Below are 20243 nucleotides of genomic sequence, written 5' to 3'. Positions count from 1 at the left end.
GTCTACTGGCTTCAATGGCCGTATTGCCAGAAATTAATTTTGGGGTATGACTGCTTTGGCTCTGTAAATTCTCCTGTTCAGTGTAATGGAGCAGACCAGTTGTCGGTAAGTGTTTGCAGTATCTCCAATTAGCTTTTACCCCGAAAAGGGAAGAGTCTGAAGAATGGGCTGCAGAAGGACGTGCGTTGGGTCCAGAGAGACGAGGTCCCAGAGGTGAAAGTGTTGCCTCTGGACCCTTCGCTGAGAGGTAGCTTCAGGAAGCCTCTTGTGGTCAGCTTAACCTTGCATACTGCCCCTCCTCCGCTGCCCTCCCCTCACCCGTTTATCCTGATCTCCTTTCTTTTGTAGCATTTATCACCTCGTAATAAATTATAAAAGTGCATATATATTATGTAAACATAATATATAAATATGATAATACGTGAATATAATGATACGTGCTTGTTGTTTGTTTCCATCTGCTGAAATGTAAAGCTCTTTGAAGGCAGGAATCTTCATCTGTTTCGTTCATTCATCTATTAAAAGTGCTCAGAAAGGGCTTGGAGCATAATAGTGTTCAGTTATTTGTGGCAAGACTCGTCCCCCAGGGGGAAAAGGACCCAAAGGGTGACCCAGAGTTCCCAAAGATTTCTAAGACAAATGTAAATAAGGAATTCTAATCATTTTGAATAATTTATTGGAATTTAGTGTGAGATTTTTGAGAAGACGATTATTTCCTTTCACGTACTGCTGTTTAATTTATATCTCAGCCTCCCTCCTGGGAGCATGTTGGGCTGATTATTCCAGGAAGTGAAGCTTAAAAGATACGGGCGCTTATTTTATTAAAGCAAGAGAAAGAAAAGAGGGAATGCATTGACTCATGGTTAGGGGATTTCTAGGGAAATGGCCCTTTCTCTATTTTGTGCAAAAGAACTTTGCATTCTGTTTAACGGTTATGAATTGGTGACTGTTTCTGAGAAACTGAGTTCATTACAAAAACTTATGTCATTTGATTTATCTCAGTTGGAAGAAAAAGAATAGGGCATAGTGAGAGCATGAGTTAATTTGTCCTCTATTATATATTTAATTAAAATTTATTTATATTTTATTAGAAGGCCCTAAATCAGAGGCTTCAGAATTCCAATCTGCAGACCAATGCTGTTTCATAATAAAATGGTAGTGACAAAATGAGAAAAATTAGACTCTCCGTATCCTACAAATCAGTAATTTCTTTCCTAGGAATTTATTCTAGTATATATTAGAATTTAATTTAACTCTAAATCTAGAATTTTTACATAGAAGTATAAATAATGCTACAAAGGTATTCATCACAACATTTTGTTTGGACTTGTGAAAAAATAAAAGGAATTTAATATCTACTAAAACTTCAGTGTGCCTAACCAATGCAATTTTATGTAGTCAAGGTACAGAAAGGTATATTTATTGACATGAAAAGGTGTCCGTCAAACAGTTAAGTCACTAAAGGAGGTTTTAAAGCATTGTGATCTGGGGTGTGTTATATACGCAATTATTTTCAAGCATAAGCAACCTGAATATACCAGCGGTGGTTGTCTCAGGATAGTGGAGGATTGTTTTAAGTTTTTCATTTCATATACTTTATATTTTTATACAGTTAGAAATTAGAATGTGTAAGTTACACAATAGCATTTATCAAAAGATAAGTAAGTGTTTTGACATTCTATTTTCATGATTTGGGAATATTTCACTGACTTTTGGTATTAAAAAGACTTGCAGTTTTGAAGATGTGTTCCTTTCACTTAACAGCAGCGTATGTTCGGCCGAGGGGAGAGTTTCACAGCTTGTGTGTAGCTCTTTGATTTTAGGCATGGCAAGCACTGCGGTCATCAGTTATACATATCGGTTATATACATAAAATGCTTCAGCGGCTTAGAACACACTTTTGCCCTCTTCATCTCACTACAGCTGTGGAAGGTGGGGTATATTATTTCTCCCATTGTAGAAGAGAGGGTTTTAGAAAACAATTTTATTGAAGTATATATAGTTGATTTACAATGTGAATTTCTGCTGTACAGCAGAGAGATTCAGTTCTACACATATATACATTCTTTTTCCTATTCTTTTCCATTACGGTTTATCACGGGATATTGAATATAGTTCCCTGTGCTCTACAGCAGGACCTTGTTGTTTATTCATTCTGTATATAATAGTTTACATCTGCTAACCCCAAACTCCCAATCCTTCTTTCCCCCAAGAGAGAGGGGTTTTAATGCTCACATGCTTTATGTGATTTGTCCAAGTTCATTCGACTAGGAAATCCTGGGCTCTGAAATTCACATCTTCGTGCCCACCAAAATCATGCTCTTCCCCCCACGTGCACTGTTACGCGTAACCGCAGGCAAATAATTGGACTGCTCTGAAGAACACAGGGTGTTTGAAGAAATGTCCATCCTCCCTGGACCCAGGCTGTGCGGCCATTTGGAGCAGACACTGGTGTCACAGCCACGGGCGGCCACTGTGGCAACCCCACTTCCGAGGGGCAGAAGGCAGGAGGCTGCCAGGCGGTGCGGAGGAGCACCCCCCCACCCCGCAATGTGGTGAAACGTCACCCAGTTACGTTCTCCCCGAGCCGCCCGTTTTTGTGCATCTCATGTGGACGGGGTGTCTGGGACCTCGGCTGCGCTCTTCCAGGGCAGGCAGTGTTTTGAACGATGGATTTCTCCTCCCGTTTAGACACTAGTTTGAGAAAAACAAGTTAAATCCCATCAAAATGAATATATAACCATGACCACTATTTAACTGACAGCTGTGATTTCCTGTCACTAATCCTGCGTGTATTTTGAGTTACTGCACTTAACACGCTGAGGATGTGGTGGACAATGCTACCTGTCCACCGGGCACCTCAAACTTCACGTGTTTAATACAGAGCTCCGGGCCTTACCCCTTGGTCCACGGCCAGCCGTCTGTCCCAGTTCAGCCTCTGGTGGCAACATCCTTCTGGCTGCTCCGGCCAAAACCTCAGTGTCATCCTTGTGTCCTTCCCTTCTCTCACGTCCTGCGTCCGTTTCATCGGCGAGCCACGTGGAACCTTCTTGTACACCAGGATCTGGGCCACTTCCCTCCCTCCACTGCTTTCACCCCAACTCAGGTCACGGGCCTTTCTAGCCTGAATGTCCCGGTGGCCTCTAACCTGGTCTCCTTGCTGTGGCCTTGCTCTGTCCTTGCTATGACCTTTCTGTCTTTGCTCTGACCTTGCTGTGACATTGCTCTGTCCTTGCTGTGTCCTCTCTTTGTCCTTGCTGTGACCTTGCTTTGTCCTTACTGTGACCTTGCTCTGTCCTTGCTGTGCATTGCTCTGACCTTGCTCTGTCCTTGCTATGCCTTTGCTGTGTCCTCTCTTTGTCCTTGCTCTGATGTTGCTCTGTCCTTGCTGTGACCTTGCTATGACCTTTCTGCCTTTGTCCTTGCTCTGACGTTGCTCTGTCATTGCTGTGACCTTGCTGTGTCCTCTCTTTGTCCTTGCTCTGACCTTGCTGTCACCTTGCTCCGTCCTATATGCCTTCCATCCATGCTCTGTGCAGCCCTAGGATCCGTCCCCTCACTGAAGCTTCTGCTCCTCCTCCAAGGCCCAGGGCTGCCCCTGCCAGCGCTCTCACCTACTCTTCCCCTGTCCGGGGCTCCCAGGCTGCTCAGGGCTCCCTGCAGGCATGCTTCGCACTTGACTCCATTGCCAGCTTCTCAGTGATGCTTCCGGCTGTCGTACTTGAGTCCCTTACCCCCTTGCTCAGTTTTACTTTTCTCCAGACTACTTGCCATTATTATATGTGTGCGTGTGTGTGTGTGTGTGTGTGTGTGTATGTATATCTTAGTTCTATCTTAGTTTTATGCCCTTCTGTCTCCCCTCCTAGAATACATTTGTTCCAAGAGGTTGGTACTCTCTCCTACTAAAGGCTGTATCCCTAGTGCCTCTAACTGTGCCTGGCACATAGAGGGACTCAACACATATTTGCTGCTTATTTCACCAAAAGTTATTTCATGATCATATTTAATATCAGGCATGGTATTGGGCGTTAGAGTACTGTACAAATGTTAATCTTGTTAAAACATACTTAAATATATCATTTTTAATTTGGGGAGGGGGATGTGAAGTAAGATCTTTGCAATCACTAGACTTTTAGGTACCTGTCACTGATTTAACCAAATTTGCCAAAAGTAAATTCTGTTCCAGATATGCAGCCATTTCTTATATGATCATTGTAGCTGTTCTTTTATTTGTCTGTCTTCTTTTTGTTTTCTAGAAGAGAGGCACAGTTAGATGAAGAAGGGCAGTTTCTTGTCCGAATAATATACGAAGATTCTAAAACATATGATCTGGTTGCTGCCGCAAGCAAAGTCCTCAGTAAGTTAAATGTGACTCGCCACCGTAGACGTCCAAAGGCATGCGTGGCCCAAGGTCGCGGTGTGAGCTGCGCAGGACGCGTGCTGCCCAGCCCCACTGGGGCCCAGTCACGTGTAATGTTAGCCTCAGGCCACACTGAGTCCCACTGCTCTTTTTACAGACTCTTTAGAGAAGAGAGGAGCTCTCTGCCCCTCCCCACAAAAAGCCATGTGTTGAGGAAGGAAAAAAAGTATCGATACTTAATGTAATAAGTTAATAATATAATAATTTAATGTTGCCATGTCAACAGCACAGTAATTTCAAAAGTGTAGAATAAAGAAAATATTATCTCCAAATCTCTGTTGTAATCACCGGTTTTGTTAGGTATTGATAAAAGAAACAAACTGAGGTCTGCATCAGGCAAAACTCATGCAAGGAAGGCAAAGTCCAAAAAAAAAACTTCATGGGAAAAATGTTGTTCTCAGAGTAGTATCTCGCATCCTCGTGGCACTTAATTTACAGCTAGGCTACAGGTCGGATAGACTAGATGGATGGTTTTTGGCTTTGTCAAATACAGCTAGAAGAGCAAGTGCTACCTTTTGCAGGATACAAGAATTACCAAAAACAAAAGTATGGTAAATTGTTAATAATAAGAAGAAAAATATCTTGCCTTATTGGTAATCAGAATTGACACAAATGTGAAATAATTTTTATACAAATTTGGCAATTAAAAAAAATATCTAGTGTAGTCAAGGGTAGAGTTAAAGACGAAATGGTGCACATTTAAAATCTGTTGGTAAGATAAGAGTTTTTTCCGAGGATAATTTTGCGTCATCAGTCAAAATCTTTTAAAAAATGTTCAAATCCTTTAGAAATTTTTCTTAAAGAAATGATTAGATTTATTAACATTAAGATTTATGTGTGTTTTCATTTCAGAGTTACTTACATTATCAAAAATTGGAAAAGCCTACATTTTGAACAAGCAGGCATTGGTGAAATAAATTGTTGCATATCTGTGTTGGATAAAATAGTGATTAAAATTGATATTAAGAAAAAGTTTAAAATTTTAGGAAATATTTATAATTGAATATTAAGAAAAACACAGGGTCTTAGGGTACATACTGTATGCAACCGAGTTATTAAATATGGATATTTATATAAAGAAAAATAATTTTGCACCACAATATTATCATGTGCATTCTTGATGATTTTCAAGATCCTTCTGTATTTTTTTGGAAAAAGTAGGTTATACCTTAAGTATAAGTTTAAAAAAGCTCAAAATTTTGTCATGCAAGCTGAGAAACTGCTTTGCTGTAAGTACAGACTTACCCTGTTAACACGTCAATACGCTGTCTTCTCAGCTTTCATTGTATTTTCCTGGCCAGATGTTTTTCCTGTGATCTGTTCACTCTGCACAGAAATTGAGGATATTTAACATTTTTTATTATGCACTTGTCTTCATTCCTCCCACTAACAATTTTCCGTCTCTAATATATTTTCTTTCTGTTGCCTCTCAAATCTATAAACTAGATCTCAATGCTGGAGAAATCCTCCAAATGTTTGGGAAGATGTTTTTCGTCTTTTGCCAAGAATCTGGTTACGACACAATCCTGCGTGTGCTGGGATCTAATGTCAGAGAATTTCTGCAGGTGAGCAGTTCGAGGTCCTGGAGGTTTTCATTTTCCAATGTAGTCTCTAGAATCCTTTTATGCAGCCAGCTGGATGAGCGTCTAACTGCTGAAATGGAATCATAGTGACATTTTTCCTCATTCACGTGAAATAATAATTATTGGATGGTCTTGAATACATTGTAGCATTTTTCCTTTAATTTTTGGTACTGATGCTGAATACTTAAGTTGTGAAGTAGTGGGCTCTGAAAGACTCAACATGTTGTGATCTTTGCAGCTGCCTTTTTAAAACTAGTTCTTTGTGCTGGTAGCTGTGGTTTTATGTATATAACGTGGGCTTACTTTCTACTTGCAAGTCACTCCGAGTTTGCATAGCGTAATTAAAGAGTGTATCAGTACCTGTGATGTTCTACCTGAAGCTCGCTGTTTCGGGGAAAGTGCCGGCCACCAAAACAAGTTTGAGAACCATTGCTGCCGGTTACATATTAGTCAGTCTACTCTGGAGAGGAAAATAGGAAATCGTCCAAAGTCAGTCTCAGGTGAAGTCAAAGGTAAATAATGACGTCAAAGGCCTTTGTCTTCTTGTTAAAATTACCTTATTATTATTATTTTTTTATTATACTAGCAAATGACACATTAGGTGGGAGACTATTTTGGGATTGACTGCCCTATTTTAAGCACAGGCATTTGTGAGACCCTCTTCTTGAAATGTGTTAACATTGAATGTTATGTGGTTGTTTGTAAAGGATGTTTCTAAACTGGCCGCTGAAAGCAGCCAGGTCTTGCTGGAAAATGATGTCAATGCAGTACTAGCTGAACCGGAGCCCAGTTTGGGGGGAATGTAAACTGCTTGCGATCCGGCTGCATTACCGATTTAACAGCCGAAATAAGGACTGTAGTGTTTAATCAAAATGGTGGTGGTTTACATAGTGACATTTTCCTTATAAACTAAAAACAGCCTTAAATCAAGATGGAAGCTGGTTTGTGGTCCCTGCCATGGATTTACGAAACTACTGGTGTCCGAAAAAGCTGCCACTTCCAAACGAAGTAGCTGCCAGGAGATACTTAAATTAACCTTTAACGGGTTGTATCTAAATGGATTACTTTACATGGATTAAAGTTTGAGATGTACAAGTAGTTTGGGATTTGGGGGTTTTGAATACATTTCCATTTTTAATACTTCTGTTGACTGCTGTCACCTCAGCTAAGTTTCAGTTGCAGTTCCTCTCCCTTAATTTTAACATTGTCAGTGGCCACATCTGTGTCAACAAACGGTTTACTTTTTTTTTTTTTTTTTTTTTTTACCCTTTACTCATTGTGACCGACTGCTAGGTGTGTAGTGGGACAGCAGAGGATGGGCAGCTCCGGAGGTTTCTCCTGTTCTAGAGCTGCCCTGCCCGGCAGGATGGTCTCCACGTGAACGCTCAGCCTGTGAAACGTGCTCTGGGTAAAACACACCAGGCTTCGAAAAGAATGCAAATAGCTCGTACCTAGTTCATGTCGATTACATGGCGAAATGGCAAAAGTTTGGAAACGCTGAGCTATATGAAAATGTATCATTGACGTTTATTTCACGCGGCTCTTTTTCCTTTTCTAAACATGGCCACTAGAAAATTTAACATGACCTGAAGACTAATATTTGTGACTTGCCTTAATGGCTGTTAATGCCTTTTATTTTCCCTGGGCAGCATTATTTTAAATAGTCCTGAGTCTGTTTTCCTCAAAGTCAATAGGCAGTTTTAGTTAATATACCTTTAAATTACACACGATTTTATTTTATTTTTTTCTTTCAGTGCCAGTGCGAACAATGAGGAAACTGGAAAGTTAGAATACTGTAAAGTTGTCATCAGTATTGTCTATTTTTGATTGAATTGTTTTTTTTCCTGGTTTTGAAATTAATATCTTAATGGCAAATTGGCTACATTAACATACTGCTTTTCTTAAAAGTAGATATTTGTGTTATGAGTAGGCTAATTACAAACAAATTAAATGGACCGTTTTTCTGTAAAACTGACTATGAAATAAAGCAACTGATTTTCTTAAATTGTTTTAAGATCCTAGCTTGCATTTAAAAATTGACGTTCTTCATTACATAAAATAATAAAACATTCTTCACGGTAGACTTTAAAGAGTTAGATAAACTGGGCTTTATTCTAAGGATAGTTAAAAGATTATTTTTGTCCTTCACCACCTGACTTTACACAGTCACTAAATCCTTAGACTCTACGTCGTAAGTACTGAATTTTCAGAATCCTACCACTTTTCTTCATTTCCCTACCCTTCCGTGGGACAGTCTACCATTATATACAGTGACGGATCGGTTTCCCCATCTCTCTGCATGACCCCTCCATCTCCTCTCCATTCTATAACTAGTGACTTTTCTGAAATGCACATAAATCTCCTCCCATCAGTTACTTGCTTAAACCCTTCAGTGATTCCCAGTTGCTCATTGGAAATGTAAAAAGCAATTAAAATAATTGAAACTACTCACATCCCCATCTATATCTCCTCTTAAGCTCCCCCCAGCCCAGCCAAACAGGACTTCTTCCAGAACGGTTTTTTTTTTTTTTAAACTTGCTCTCTCTGTCCTCTGAGCTTTTGCACCTGCTCTTCCCTTTGTCTGCAACACTGTTCCTGGTCCTTTTCAGCTGGACCTGTCCTCGTCATCCTGCTGGTCAAATTACTTCTTCCAGGAAGGCTCCCCTCCTCTCTCCTGGCTCTACCCTGTTTGAATCAGGGAACTGACATTTCTCATGTTTTCACAGTACATCTATTTCCTCACCCATAGGAGGTCTCGCACCGTAGATCATTTCCTGTTTGGGGCTGGAATGTAAATGCCATGAGGCCAGAGGTCGTGTATAGTCTCTTAATGATGGTATCATCACAGACTTTGTCTGGGACTGAAAGAACATTTTTTTAAAATGAATATTTGATGTTTATACAAAAATAGGAAGCAAATACCCCAATAGCTCAAGATTAATTTTTTATTAAGAATAATAATAACCCATTTTGAGTGAGGCTATATAACTTTGTTTAGAGATTGATTGTAGATTGAAATATAGACGAATAGACACACTCTAGACCAATTTCTTCTTCATGCGGGCGTGGCATATTACTGTTTATTCATTAACATACAAGTGACATTACTTGTATCTGTTGAACCTTTTAAAATGTTTGTTCTAATATTTCCATCTGAGGCTCTCAGGCAACAAGAAAATAGCTACTGAGACTGTACCACGGGAGACCACTGGCCATGCGTCAGGCTGGGTTCCTTCATCCACTCCCATCCTTCTGAGGAGGGCTTCCTTGGGGGGCGTCTCTCCCGGCCTCTCAGTGGGATACATTATTAACAGCGACTCCCTATTAAATATACATATTTTTGCTTTTCTTGAAATAATTTTTAAGTTTTCTGAGTACCAGGCACAGCATATAACAGGCAGTCAATAAAGAGTCTTCAAATGGTAGAATTAGTTAATTCTGAGTTCTATGTGTATACTTTTTACTTGGCCCAGGCTGTATTGTCCAGATAATACCTCTGTTCCTTTATGCACATTTTATACTCAAGGAGATGCTGTATAGATAGTATCTGTAGTTTAGTTCCGGAAAAATGTTTGTTTCTCTCATGGATTTTGTCATTTCCTTTGATTAGTGAACTTAAACAATTTAACAATTTACCAGCTTGAATAATGGACAGTTCTCCTTTGAAAGGCTTTGCTGCCAATAGCAAATTCCCGGCTCTGCTTACACACTCTCCCTTGCATTTTCAAAGTCATTTTAAGAATTTTTACATCATGCCTATTTTTAGTCTACCTCAAGACTTTCACGAAAAGAGCTACACATCTTAAATGGATAATGTAATAAAATATAGGTTTTAGAGGAAACTTTTTAGAAACATTATTCTTCCAAAGACATCACACAATTTGGAATTGATTTTTGTTAAATGTCCTATGAAACCATCAGTTTGTGGACTATTGATAAAAGTAGATAGTCCTTGCAATTAATTATTATCCTTTTGCTGAGTTAGCAACCGAAAACATGATTTATCAAAAAGAGTTAAACAAGGGACTTCCCTGGCGGTCTAGTGGTTAAGACTCTGTGCTCCCAATGCCGGGGGTACAGGGGGTTCGATCCCTGGTCAGGGAACTAAGATCCCACATGTGGTGTGGCCAATAAAATAAAATAAAATAATAAGTAGAGAAGAAAAAAAAGAGATAAACAAGAATAGGAAGACATTTTGATTTAGATTTTTGGATTTTACACATGTTATCTGGATTTATTGTCTTAAAGGTAAGACTATATTTCAGCAAGAATTTTTTCCCTATTCTGCCGCTTTCTTATTCTTAATTTAGGAATAAAGTGTGGTTTCATGCTGCTGCTGTAGTAAATTTCTATCTGAAGCTTCTAGTGTATTGATTAAAAGAATGCAGAGAACAGATGGGACTTGAAAGCCCCATAAAACATACAGCTGGTAAGGAATGTCCAGTCTGATGGTATTCCCGGCCTAAGTCACGCTCCCCTTTACTTTCGGATGCCCTGCTGCATTACTGCAGATTGTCTTTTCCCCAGCTAGCCACACTGATGTCTCCCATCTCACACGCTCTGCTGCAGTGTGGCTGTGCCTCTCCCCCATGAAAGGGTGGAGTCCCCTTCCCCTGGATCTGGGTTGGCTTTAGTGATGATTTGGCCAGTAGAATATGGCAGAAGTAACATTCTGATACTTCCTAGGCTAGTTCATAAGAACTCTTAAAGTTCCCATCTGAGTATCTGGGAGCATTTGCTCTTGGGAGGTTCCCTGTAGGAACCCAGCCCGTGACACGAGACGCCCAAGCCACAGGAGGGGCCTGTGCAGGCCCTCGGACAGCGCTGCTGGCTGCGCTCTCAGCTGTTACGATGAGTGCGTCCCAGCCTGTCTCACTCCAACCCGAGTGGACTTCCCACCTGAGTCCAGACAGCCCACAAAACCATGAGAAATAATATTAGCGTGTTAAGCCAGTAAGTTTGGGGTGCTTTGATATGCAGCGGTGGATAATTGGGACAGCACTCTGTGTGTGGTTTTTCCTTTTATGTTTTGTGTCTGTGTTAGTGTGTGTGTGTACATGTGTACCTGTATTTACGGATGGATGAGTAGAGCTTTGAGTTGTCCATGTTTGAAGAGATAAGATGGTATACGACCTCTGGGTCTGGAACCCAAGTCAGTCCACAGCAGGGCTACTGATTCATTTCCAGTGGTGTCTTGTTATTTATTATGTTATATATTTTTTACTTCCCCAATAATTTTACAGAGGTAAAATGAAACCTAAATGAGCGTGGAAAGCTGACTATTGAAAAATAAAGGAGCAATGTGCAATCTTAGAGACCAGTCAGGATTTAAATTATGAGCCTGCTTAAACATGCATAGGAATCTCAGTGGAATAAGCAAACAAATATTCTGTCATCGGTCACTGGAAACACTGGCTTCTTCCACTACTTTGGGTTTGGTGGCGTTTTCACTTACTTTCCCAGTTCATAGACCTCAGAGTCTTCTGCCAGGGCCTTTGTTCAGCCTGCAACGGGATCTTCTTCAGTCTGTGTCGGCTCCAGGGTTTGGCTTCTAAAAGACTACACTGTAATTTGGCCAGCCCGCCAGGAGCAATCTGGGGTTGATGGCTGATCGGAAAGTCTTCAATGTTTGTGCAAAGTGTTATTTCGGGAAATGGGATTTTTCCTGAACAGCTGTGAAATTCTAATATTTCCCTAAATTATTTATAATGTTTCTTAGAAAAAAATGCACCATTCATTTTATTTTTAACTTTTGAATTTCAAGAAGAGCTTTTCTCAAAATCCCAAACACCAATTTCTATAACCTGTGTCTACCTGAAAAAAAAAAACGCACAATGTGAGAGCCATGAGTTGATTCGGTGTCTTGCTGAGGACTGTAGCCAGGGACACAGCCTCTCGGGTGACTCTGAGAAACCGTGGCACAGATGGAAGGGGCAGGTCAGTGTGTATGTGGTGTCGGTGAAGGGGTATGTGCAGTCAGGCGCACGTCTCGGTACCAGGTGTCTGCTGGCCACCAGGAGCAGGGATCTTAGTTAATGGCTTTAGTGCTTTTCTGACTGGCGGAAGATGCAAGAATCCAGGCTCATCAGAATTTCCTAACTACCTGAGGGCCTGTGCTAACATTTTTTTCATCCCTGATCTTCACTCTGAATTCTTTCCTGGGTGTATTGAAGGTCAGCAACTGCAGGGGCTCAATGACTAAATTCTTGTAGAACCAGGTGAGGAGTGACATCCCTTAGTTGGCATCTGCAATTTTAAAGTCGACATGCTAGAACTCTTGAAGGAAGATAATATTTTAGAATTCTAAGAACTTTTTCTTTGAATAACTCGTCTATATTTTCACAATTTTACAAGATATCGATTGTCAGAAGTTGTATATGAACGAGATTTTTTTAAACATGAATTTAAAGGCAGTATTATAATAAGTGAAATAGCTTACACAGGTAATTCTATGACTCTTTGCCTTTTTTTTAAAAAATTAAATTTTCTCTTGAGAGGATGGTAATGATAACTATAAGTAGTTTTAAAAATATCACCATTTAAATATTTTTAGTGACTCCGGTACAATTTCTTTTTAAATAAGGCCTTACATTATTTCTTTTAAAAAAGATTCCCTGTAGCTTTTCGGTTGGAAGGCTGTTTCTCAAGGAGCAGCTTTAAGTAGAAAAGGCACAAAAGTATCATTAAACGTTGCCCCTTACTTGCTGTGAGCTCGTGCTACTCACGCCCGGACCTGCTGCTTCCCGGTGTGTAGGGGTGACTTTTCTGCTACTCACGCCTGGACCTGCTGCTTCCCAGTATGTAGGGGTGACTTGTCCACTTCCGGACCTGCTGCTTCCCGGTATGTAGGGGTGACTCTTCCACTTCCGGACCTGCTGCTTCCCGGTATGTAGGGGTGACTTTTCCGCTTCATCTGCGTCTTGCTCGTTTCCGTTTTTCACATTCAGATTCTAACATAACATCTTGCTTCTGAAACTTAAAATGCTTTTCAAAGTGCACGACTCTCACAAGTAAGTATTGATGTTGGTCTTGCTTTTCAGAAGTGTGAGGAATAGAAAGGAAGGAAATGCTGTCCCTCATCCTCTTTCCTTAAAAACAGGGAGGTTTGCAGTGACTGAGTTTTAAGATTCTTTCCAGCTCTTGACTGCAGTAATGCTCTCAAGTAACACAGACAGCTCCCTTCTCCCCATCCCCTAGAATAAGGGTTCTTTTTTTCTTTTAATTAGTTAATTGATTTTTTTGGCCATGCTACTCTGGCTCTGTGTTTGCGGGGTCTCAGCTCCCCGACCACGGACTGAACCCAGGCCACGGCAGTGAAAGCCCAGAATCCTAACCACCAGGCCGCCGGGGACCTCCCTAGAATAAGGGTTCTTGAATGCTGAAAAATCTCTCTCTCTCTCTCTCTCAACACTTTCAAGGCAGGGTCTTACTACACCCATTTATGTGCATCATTTAGGAATTTTTAATTAGATGCCCTGGAAACGGGAATGAGGTCGTTAATTCCCGGAAAACTTTGCCTCTGTAAGTATGTATAAGCTTATTTGTGCCATGCATAGTACAAAGAGAAATTTTGCATTTATTTTGAAGCATTCCAAGATCTTTAAAAATATGGAACTTCAAAGTAATATTTCTCAAAGGATTAATAAAGTCTCTTTTGGTCCTAAATCTGTGGGGTGTACTAAATCCCAGGACGCCGGCACTAGTTTTTTCTTCTGTAAATGATAAAGGCTGGAGGACTTATAAGTAGCAGAATTCCTGAGAAACAGTACATTCATCTTGCTTGTAGAAAAAGCAGTAGAGTGATACCAGGACATTCAGAGAAATGAAATGGCAACCTCAGACCAGCCTTTTGGCATCTTGAGGCAAAATAGATGAATGAACCTGCTCTCTGTTCCTTTCCTGTTTCCTAGTGTCACAAAGCTAAGGAGAATGACGTGAAAGCGTATTTGAGGTTTGCTTTACTGTTTCCTGGGAATCTACTTGTGCAGAAATACATGCGTTTATATTTTTTTCTTTCTCTTATTTGTGTACTTCTTTGTAACTAGCCATTCAGCTCTTTTCTTTGTATAGCCACCTCCATGGGTATATTTAGAAATAAAACAAAACCAGTTTTAATTGAAAATATATTTTGTTTTCCAAAATATATTGCTACAACCATGTGGACGAATAATTACCTTTGTATAGATGGTGTTATAAAATGTAGACAGACAAGGTTTTTCTCTTGGCTATTTTGAGTATCTTTGTTGTGGCCTTTGAGGTTCCTGCAAACAATTATCTGTGAAGTCTGTGAAGAAAGTACATTTTTAGCAGTACAGATGTACTCAGTTGAAAATAATTTAATATATAATCATGAATTCCATTTCTCATAATAGGCAGTGGTAATCACTTCAATTTTGAGAGAGTAAGACCCAGTAAGGGAAGCTGTAACTAAAGAAATCCCAGGAGTACTTTTTATGGTTAGATACTACCTAAAGAAAATCAATATTACATTAAGTGGTGTTAAATCTTTTATGCTCCAGGAAAGCACTTTAGTTGTCTAATTAATAGCAAACTCAACAAAACAGTCAATCCCTGGAGAGTTGGTTACCACAGAGACTTATTAAAAGATTGACATGACCTCATGTGTCTTGATTTCCCACTTGCTTTGAATTGATAAATTTAAGCAACATTTTATTATTAATACTTTAGTATTAACAATACCTTTAAGGCAGATATTAAATTAAAATGGCATTATTTGATTGAATTATTTAAATTAAAATGTCCCCACATTTAGGGAGCAGTGCATGTCCCTGTGTGACTCCTGGCCCATCTCTCGCTTTCTTTAGCATCAGTGATGCAGAGAAGGTGAATGGTACCATCGGTACCGCCTCCTGCCATCTGCTTATCTGCGTATAGAAATGTGCTCATATAATATGACACAAGATGAAAACAGATGAGTGTGAAAGTAATCTAGGCATATTGACTTAAGATGTACTGTATGTGAACATTTTATAGAAAAGAAATTGGAAAAAAAAACCTACATATTTCAAGTTACTGTTTGACTCATTTTTAAATTTTTTCATGAAAATGAGCCGCAACACAGTACCCGGGCCTGACTACATTAGGAAATTATTTTAGGAACAAGGACGGAAATTTAATTTAGCAGCAACAGGCTGAATTTTGACTTTGCGGGAAACACATACAGAACTCTCTTGATGATCTTTTTTCTCACCAGCTTTTCTATGACAGCGTTTTTGCAGCATCAGCAGACGTGTAAGGGGTCTGGCAGGGTTATGAGGGGCAGTCTTCATGTCTCCCTTCCCAGGAAAGGGTTCCCGTGGGAAGACCTCGTCATAGGAGAACCCTCCGTGTTACTTAGCAAGTGAAGTCGTCTCAGGCCTTCAGCTGCTCGAGGTTTCTGTAAACTGTCCGCCCTTAGCATTTCCGTGTTGGGTTCCTCTTACCTGGCAACGGCAGCCTGTGGAGCAATCAGGACCACTTGGTATTTGAGTTAAGAACTGGCCTGACTTGATTATAACAGGTGGAACTGGGGGGCAGAAAACCAAATTTTAGCCCTAGGCCTGAAGGCATTTCAAAAAGAAGCCGCTTCACCAGTTGAGGGGACTTGAGCCATGTATCCCAATCAGAACGTCAGCCTTTGTGACCTCAGCTCTTACCTGCACTCTGCGTCTTTGGACCCCGTCCTTTAGTCTAACCCTAACCCTTGTAGGCACCCAAAGCCACCCTGCACATTGGTTTGTGAGCTAGACCATGAACCGCTTACAGTCCGGGTCCGTGTGGTGCAGATCTGGGCCGGCCCTGCCCCCTGCCCCCGGCTGCAGCGCACAACCTCCGTGACGCATGCGCAGTGCACATGCTTCATACGCTGCACAGACAGCGCACGGATGAGTGTTTGGTGACGCAGGGCCGCACGTGCCCTCAGGGAGCCACCTCCTGCCATACTCGCGCCGCGTCCTAACTGACGTCTTACTGGATCCTTGTTTCCCTAAACTGGCCTCTCTGAGACATCCGGAACGAGAACCGTCCTTCCGTTTTGGCCCCTTTCCACACCTCCTTTTCAGATGCGCTCCTCGAGGCTCAGGGCATCCTGAGATCGTTTTGCTTTTCCCATTCTCTTTAGTAATAATCACCAGTTATTGACAGGTTCCTATTTGGTGAATTAGCTGTTTTACTGCTACCATGACAAATGCCCACAACCATAAGCGCTTAAAACAACACACATTATTATCCTGCATTTGCGTAGGTTGGGAGGCCATAGGGGTCTCCCTGGACCGTGGTCAGGGGGCCAGCAGGGCTGCGGATGGGGATGGGGGATGGGGAAGATTTCCTCGCTCGTTCGGGTGTAGGCAGAATTCAGCCCCCGGGGCCAGACGTAGGGCTGTGGACCAGTTTCCTTACCGGCCATAGGGGGGCGGTGGGGGGGGGGGCTTGTAAGGCCCCAGGCTCTCGCCAGGCCCTGCGTGCGGTGTCCTGTTCCTCAGACCCTGTTTCCTCCTCAGTTCCCACGTCCCTCCCTGCAACCAGGAAAGGGTCTTGGCACCTAAGGACTCAGTCGCTCCTGGGATTAGGCTGGGGCCCAACCGTAATCTTCCCAAGCAAGGTCCATAAGCTTAGCGCCATTTGCAAAATCCCTCTTGCCGCGTGAGGTAGCATGTTCACAGGGCCGAGGTCTGGAATCCTGGGGACACCGTTATTTTGCCTGCTGCGTCTGGGGTGGGCTCATGCTTTGTATACATCACCTCAGTTATTTCCATTTTATCAGAAGAAATCAAGCCTTAGAAAGGTTGGGTAGGTTGGCTACATTATCATGAAATGACAGTGTCATGATTTAAATCCAAGTTTGCTTGATTATTTTTATTATTATTATTTAGTTATTTTTTAAATAGTTGAATTTTTTTTCATTTTACTTTTTTTTTGGCCACACCATTCAGCTTGCGGGACCTTAGTTCCCCAACCAGGGATCTAACCTGGGCCCTCAGCAGTGAAAGCACAGAGTCCTAACCACTGGACCACCAGCAAATTCCCAAAGTCAGCTTGATTTTTTTAATAATAAGTGATTAATTTTATATTTGGGTTTTTTTAAAAACATCTTTATTGGAGTATAACTGCTTTACAATGGTGTGTTAGTTTCTGCTGTATAACAAAGTGAATCAGCTATACGTATACATATATCCCCATATCTCCTCCCTCTTGCATCTCCCTCCCACCCTCCCTATCCCACCCCTCTAGGTGGTCACAAAGCACCGAGCTGATCTCCCTGTGCTGTAAGGCTGCTTCCCACTAGCTATCTGGTTTACATTTGGTAGTGTATATATGTCCATGCCACTCTCTCACTTGGTCCAAGCTTCCCCATACCCGCCGTGTCTTCAAGTCCGTTCTCTGCGTCTCCGTCTTTATTCCTTCTAGCCACCTTGCTCTTAACTCCTGTACCATGCTATGCTATGTGTGTGCACTACTATATTTGTGCAGCACACACACACACAACACGCATTATGAATTAAGTGTTGGAAAGCCATGTTGCACCCAGTCAGTAGTATAGTTTGTACCATTTCTTCTGGTGATCTTTAAACAAATTTTTTTTTTTTTAATATTAGAGAGTAATACAAGAAAGTGGGGAATTTGGTATATTCTAAATTAATCAAAAAAAATTAATCACAAGGCTATCAGAACAGAAAATATTTATTTGCAAATTTATTAGTTTTCCAAGACTTCAGTTCCAAAAGGTTCAGTTTCACAGGTTAGCTATGAAGCTGTACCTTGCTTGGAGACTATAAATGAACATGAAGAAATTATACTGATATAATTTCCAAAATAATTTTAATTACTAAAATATTATTTCACAAAGAGTATGCTTATATTTTCATATGCTTATAACTCTGATGTAGTTTTTGAATGAATAGTCAAGTTTTAGGATTGTAGTGGAAACAAAGTGTAATATGTGATCACCTTGGGCATTCCATGCTGGTTATCATAACACAAATATACAACTGCCCCAAACTCTTGCAAATATGCATACCTTTGTCTTAGAAACTGTGTTTCTTTTTTCTGCTTCAGGTATCCGTTTTACACCCCCTTGTTTGTTTACCTTCTTTAAAATATTTCCACTGTTAGCAGTCACAGATGTTTTTCTTTTTTTTTAATTTATGGAAATATAGTTGATTTACAGTGCCGTCTTAATTTCTGCTGTACAGCAAAGTGATTCAGTTATCACATATATACACATTCTCTTTCATATTCTTTTTTTTAATGCAAAGGTTTATTATTTATTTATTTATTTAAATTTTATTTATTTTTGGCTGCGTTGGGTCTTCGTTGCTGCATGCGGGCTTTCTCTAGTTGCGGCGAGAGGGGGCTGCTCTTCGTTGCATGCACGGGCTCCTCATTGCGGTGGCTTCTCTTGTTGCAGAGCATGGGCTCTAGGCACGCAGGCTTCAGTAGTTGTGGCACACGGGCCTAGTTGCTCTGTGGCATGTGGGATCTTCCTGGACCAGGGCTCCAACCCGTGTCCCCTGCAGTGGCAGGCGGATTCTTAACCACTGCGCCACCAGGGAAGTCCTCATATTCTTTTCCAGTATGGTTTATCACAGGATATTGAATACAGTTCCCTGTGCTCTACAGTAGGACCTTGTTGTTTATCTGCCCTATACACAGTAGTTTCCATCTGCTGACCCCGAACTCCCAGTGCATTCCCCCCCGCCCCGCCTTGGCAACCACAAGTCTGTTCTTTATGTCTGTAAGCCTGTTTCTCTTTCGTAGATATGTTCTTTTGTGTCATATTTTAAATTCCACATATAAGTGATGTCATATGGTATTTGTCTTTGATGTACTTCATTTTGTATGATCATCTCTAGGTCCATCCATGTTGCTGCAAATGGCATTATTTCATGCTTTTTTATGTCTGAGTAGTATTCCATCGTGTGTGTGTGTGTGTGTGTGTGTGTGTGTGTGTACACCACATCTTCTTTATCCATTCACACAAATGTTCTTCTTAATTTCATCACCTTAGTTTCAAGTTCTCTGTGGTTCTTGCCTTACCAACGTCTGGATGCAGCAGGGAAGGCTGTGCCCTGTGCATGTTCGCATGGCCCGTGGGGGCCTGAGCTCAGACCTGAGTCTGCTTCCTCAGCCTTCTCTCCCGAGGGCAGCTGCCACATGGGAGCAGGACTTACTCATCACTCTGTCCCCTTCCTTGCAGAACCTCGATGCCCTGCACGACCACCTTGCTACCATCTACCCGGGCATGCGAGCACCTTCCTTTAGGTGCACCGATGCAGAGAAGGGCAAAGGGCTCATCCTGCACTACTACTCAGAGAGAGAAGGCCTGCAGGACATTGTCATCGGGATCATTAAGACGGTAGCTCAGCAGATCCACGACACTGAAATAGACATGAAGGTAATGGTCAGTACCTGGGGCTCTTCTGGGCACAGGTGACATGCGGGGTGTTAGAAAGGTGCTCTGAACGTGCCCCTGGTCGTGCTGCTACTGGCGCTCAGCAGAGGTAGTACCAGCCGTAACACTGGCAGTCTTCTATATTTGGCTTGGAATGCACACACAGGGTAGTTTTTCCTTGTGGGAACAGATTTTTCTTTCTAATTATATATATTGCTCAAGGCAACGGGAAATTTAATTTGCAGTTCCTGTGAGCTCACACTAGCTGGGAAGCAGGAGGACCTTTGTCTGGCTGAGCTGTGGCCTTCAGAATACAAAAAAAAACCCCTGTAACATGGACACATTCTAAAGTAATATGAGATGAAGTATTATTTTACTGGGTTTTTGTGTGTGTGTGTGGACTTTTTGGTCTGTCCCTGAAATGTGGTTTGAATATTTCATTTTTGTGGGCTAAAACCTTTGCTTTTTTTTTTTTTTTTTTAATTAGATCACTTGGTAAAAGAAGCTGGTCTCAGACTTTAAAAAATGTGTTGCTGTTGCTAATTCCCCCTGTCAGTTTTGAGTGATAATTTCAAGGTACTGATACAATAGCTGTGCAATGAAGGGAGCTATCATTTTTCCTTATTTCTAATCCAGAGAGTTGCTCCCAGGGAGCTGTGTTTTGTGTGCTCAGCCCCAAGAGACATTTTTCAGTGGCCCTAGGTTTGAGAAAATTGGACCGAGGGTACCCTATTTCGGTTTGCTTTCTTTATGGAAAATCTAACAGGCAGTGCTTTATTAGATCTATAGTTACATTCTAACATGTGTGGGAAGCCCACACTTTAAGTACAGTATTACACAAATAGAAATT

General features: G+C 41.3%; 1 protein-coding gene across 3 annotated transcripts in view; it reads left to right on the top strand.

Moving 5' to 3' along the window:
* GUCY1B1 (guanylate cyclase 1 soluble subunit beta 1) overlaps nucleotides 1-20243 on the top strand; it is a 47824-nt gene that overhangs the window by 9596 nt on the left and 17985 nt on the right. For all 3 annotated transcript variants that reach the window (XM_079920018.1, XM_079920020.1, XM_079920019.1), the window contains exons 3-5: nucleotides 4257-4357; nucleotides 5867-5985; nucleotides 19199-19396. In XM_079920018.1, coding sequence (XP_079776144.1) covers nucleotides 4257-4357; nucleotides 5867-5985; nucleotides 19199-19396 — 418 coding nt within the window. The remainder of the gene's footprint in view (nucleotides 1-4256; nucleotides 4358-5866; nucleotides 5986-19198; nucleotides 19397-20243) is intronic.

Source organism: Stenella coeruleoalba (genome assembly GCF_951394435.1).
Source record: "Stenella coeruleoalba genome assembly, chromosome: 4".
Lineage (NCBI taxonomy): Eukaryota > Metazoa > Chordata > Mammalia > Artiodactyla > Delphinidae > Stenella > Stenella coeruleoalba.
The sequence above is the reverse complement of the archived record's forward strand: the minus strand, read 5'-3'. Positions and strand labels throughout refer to the sequence as shown.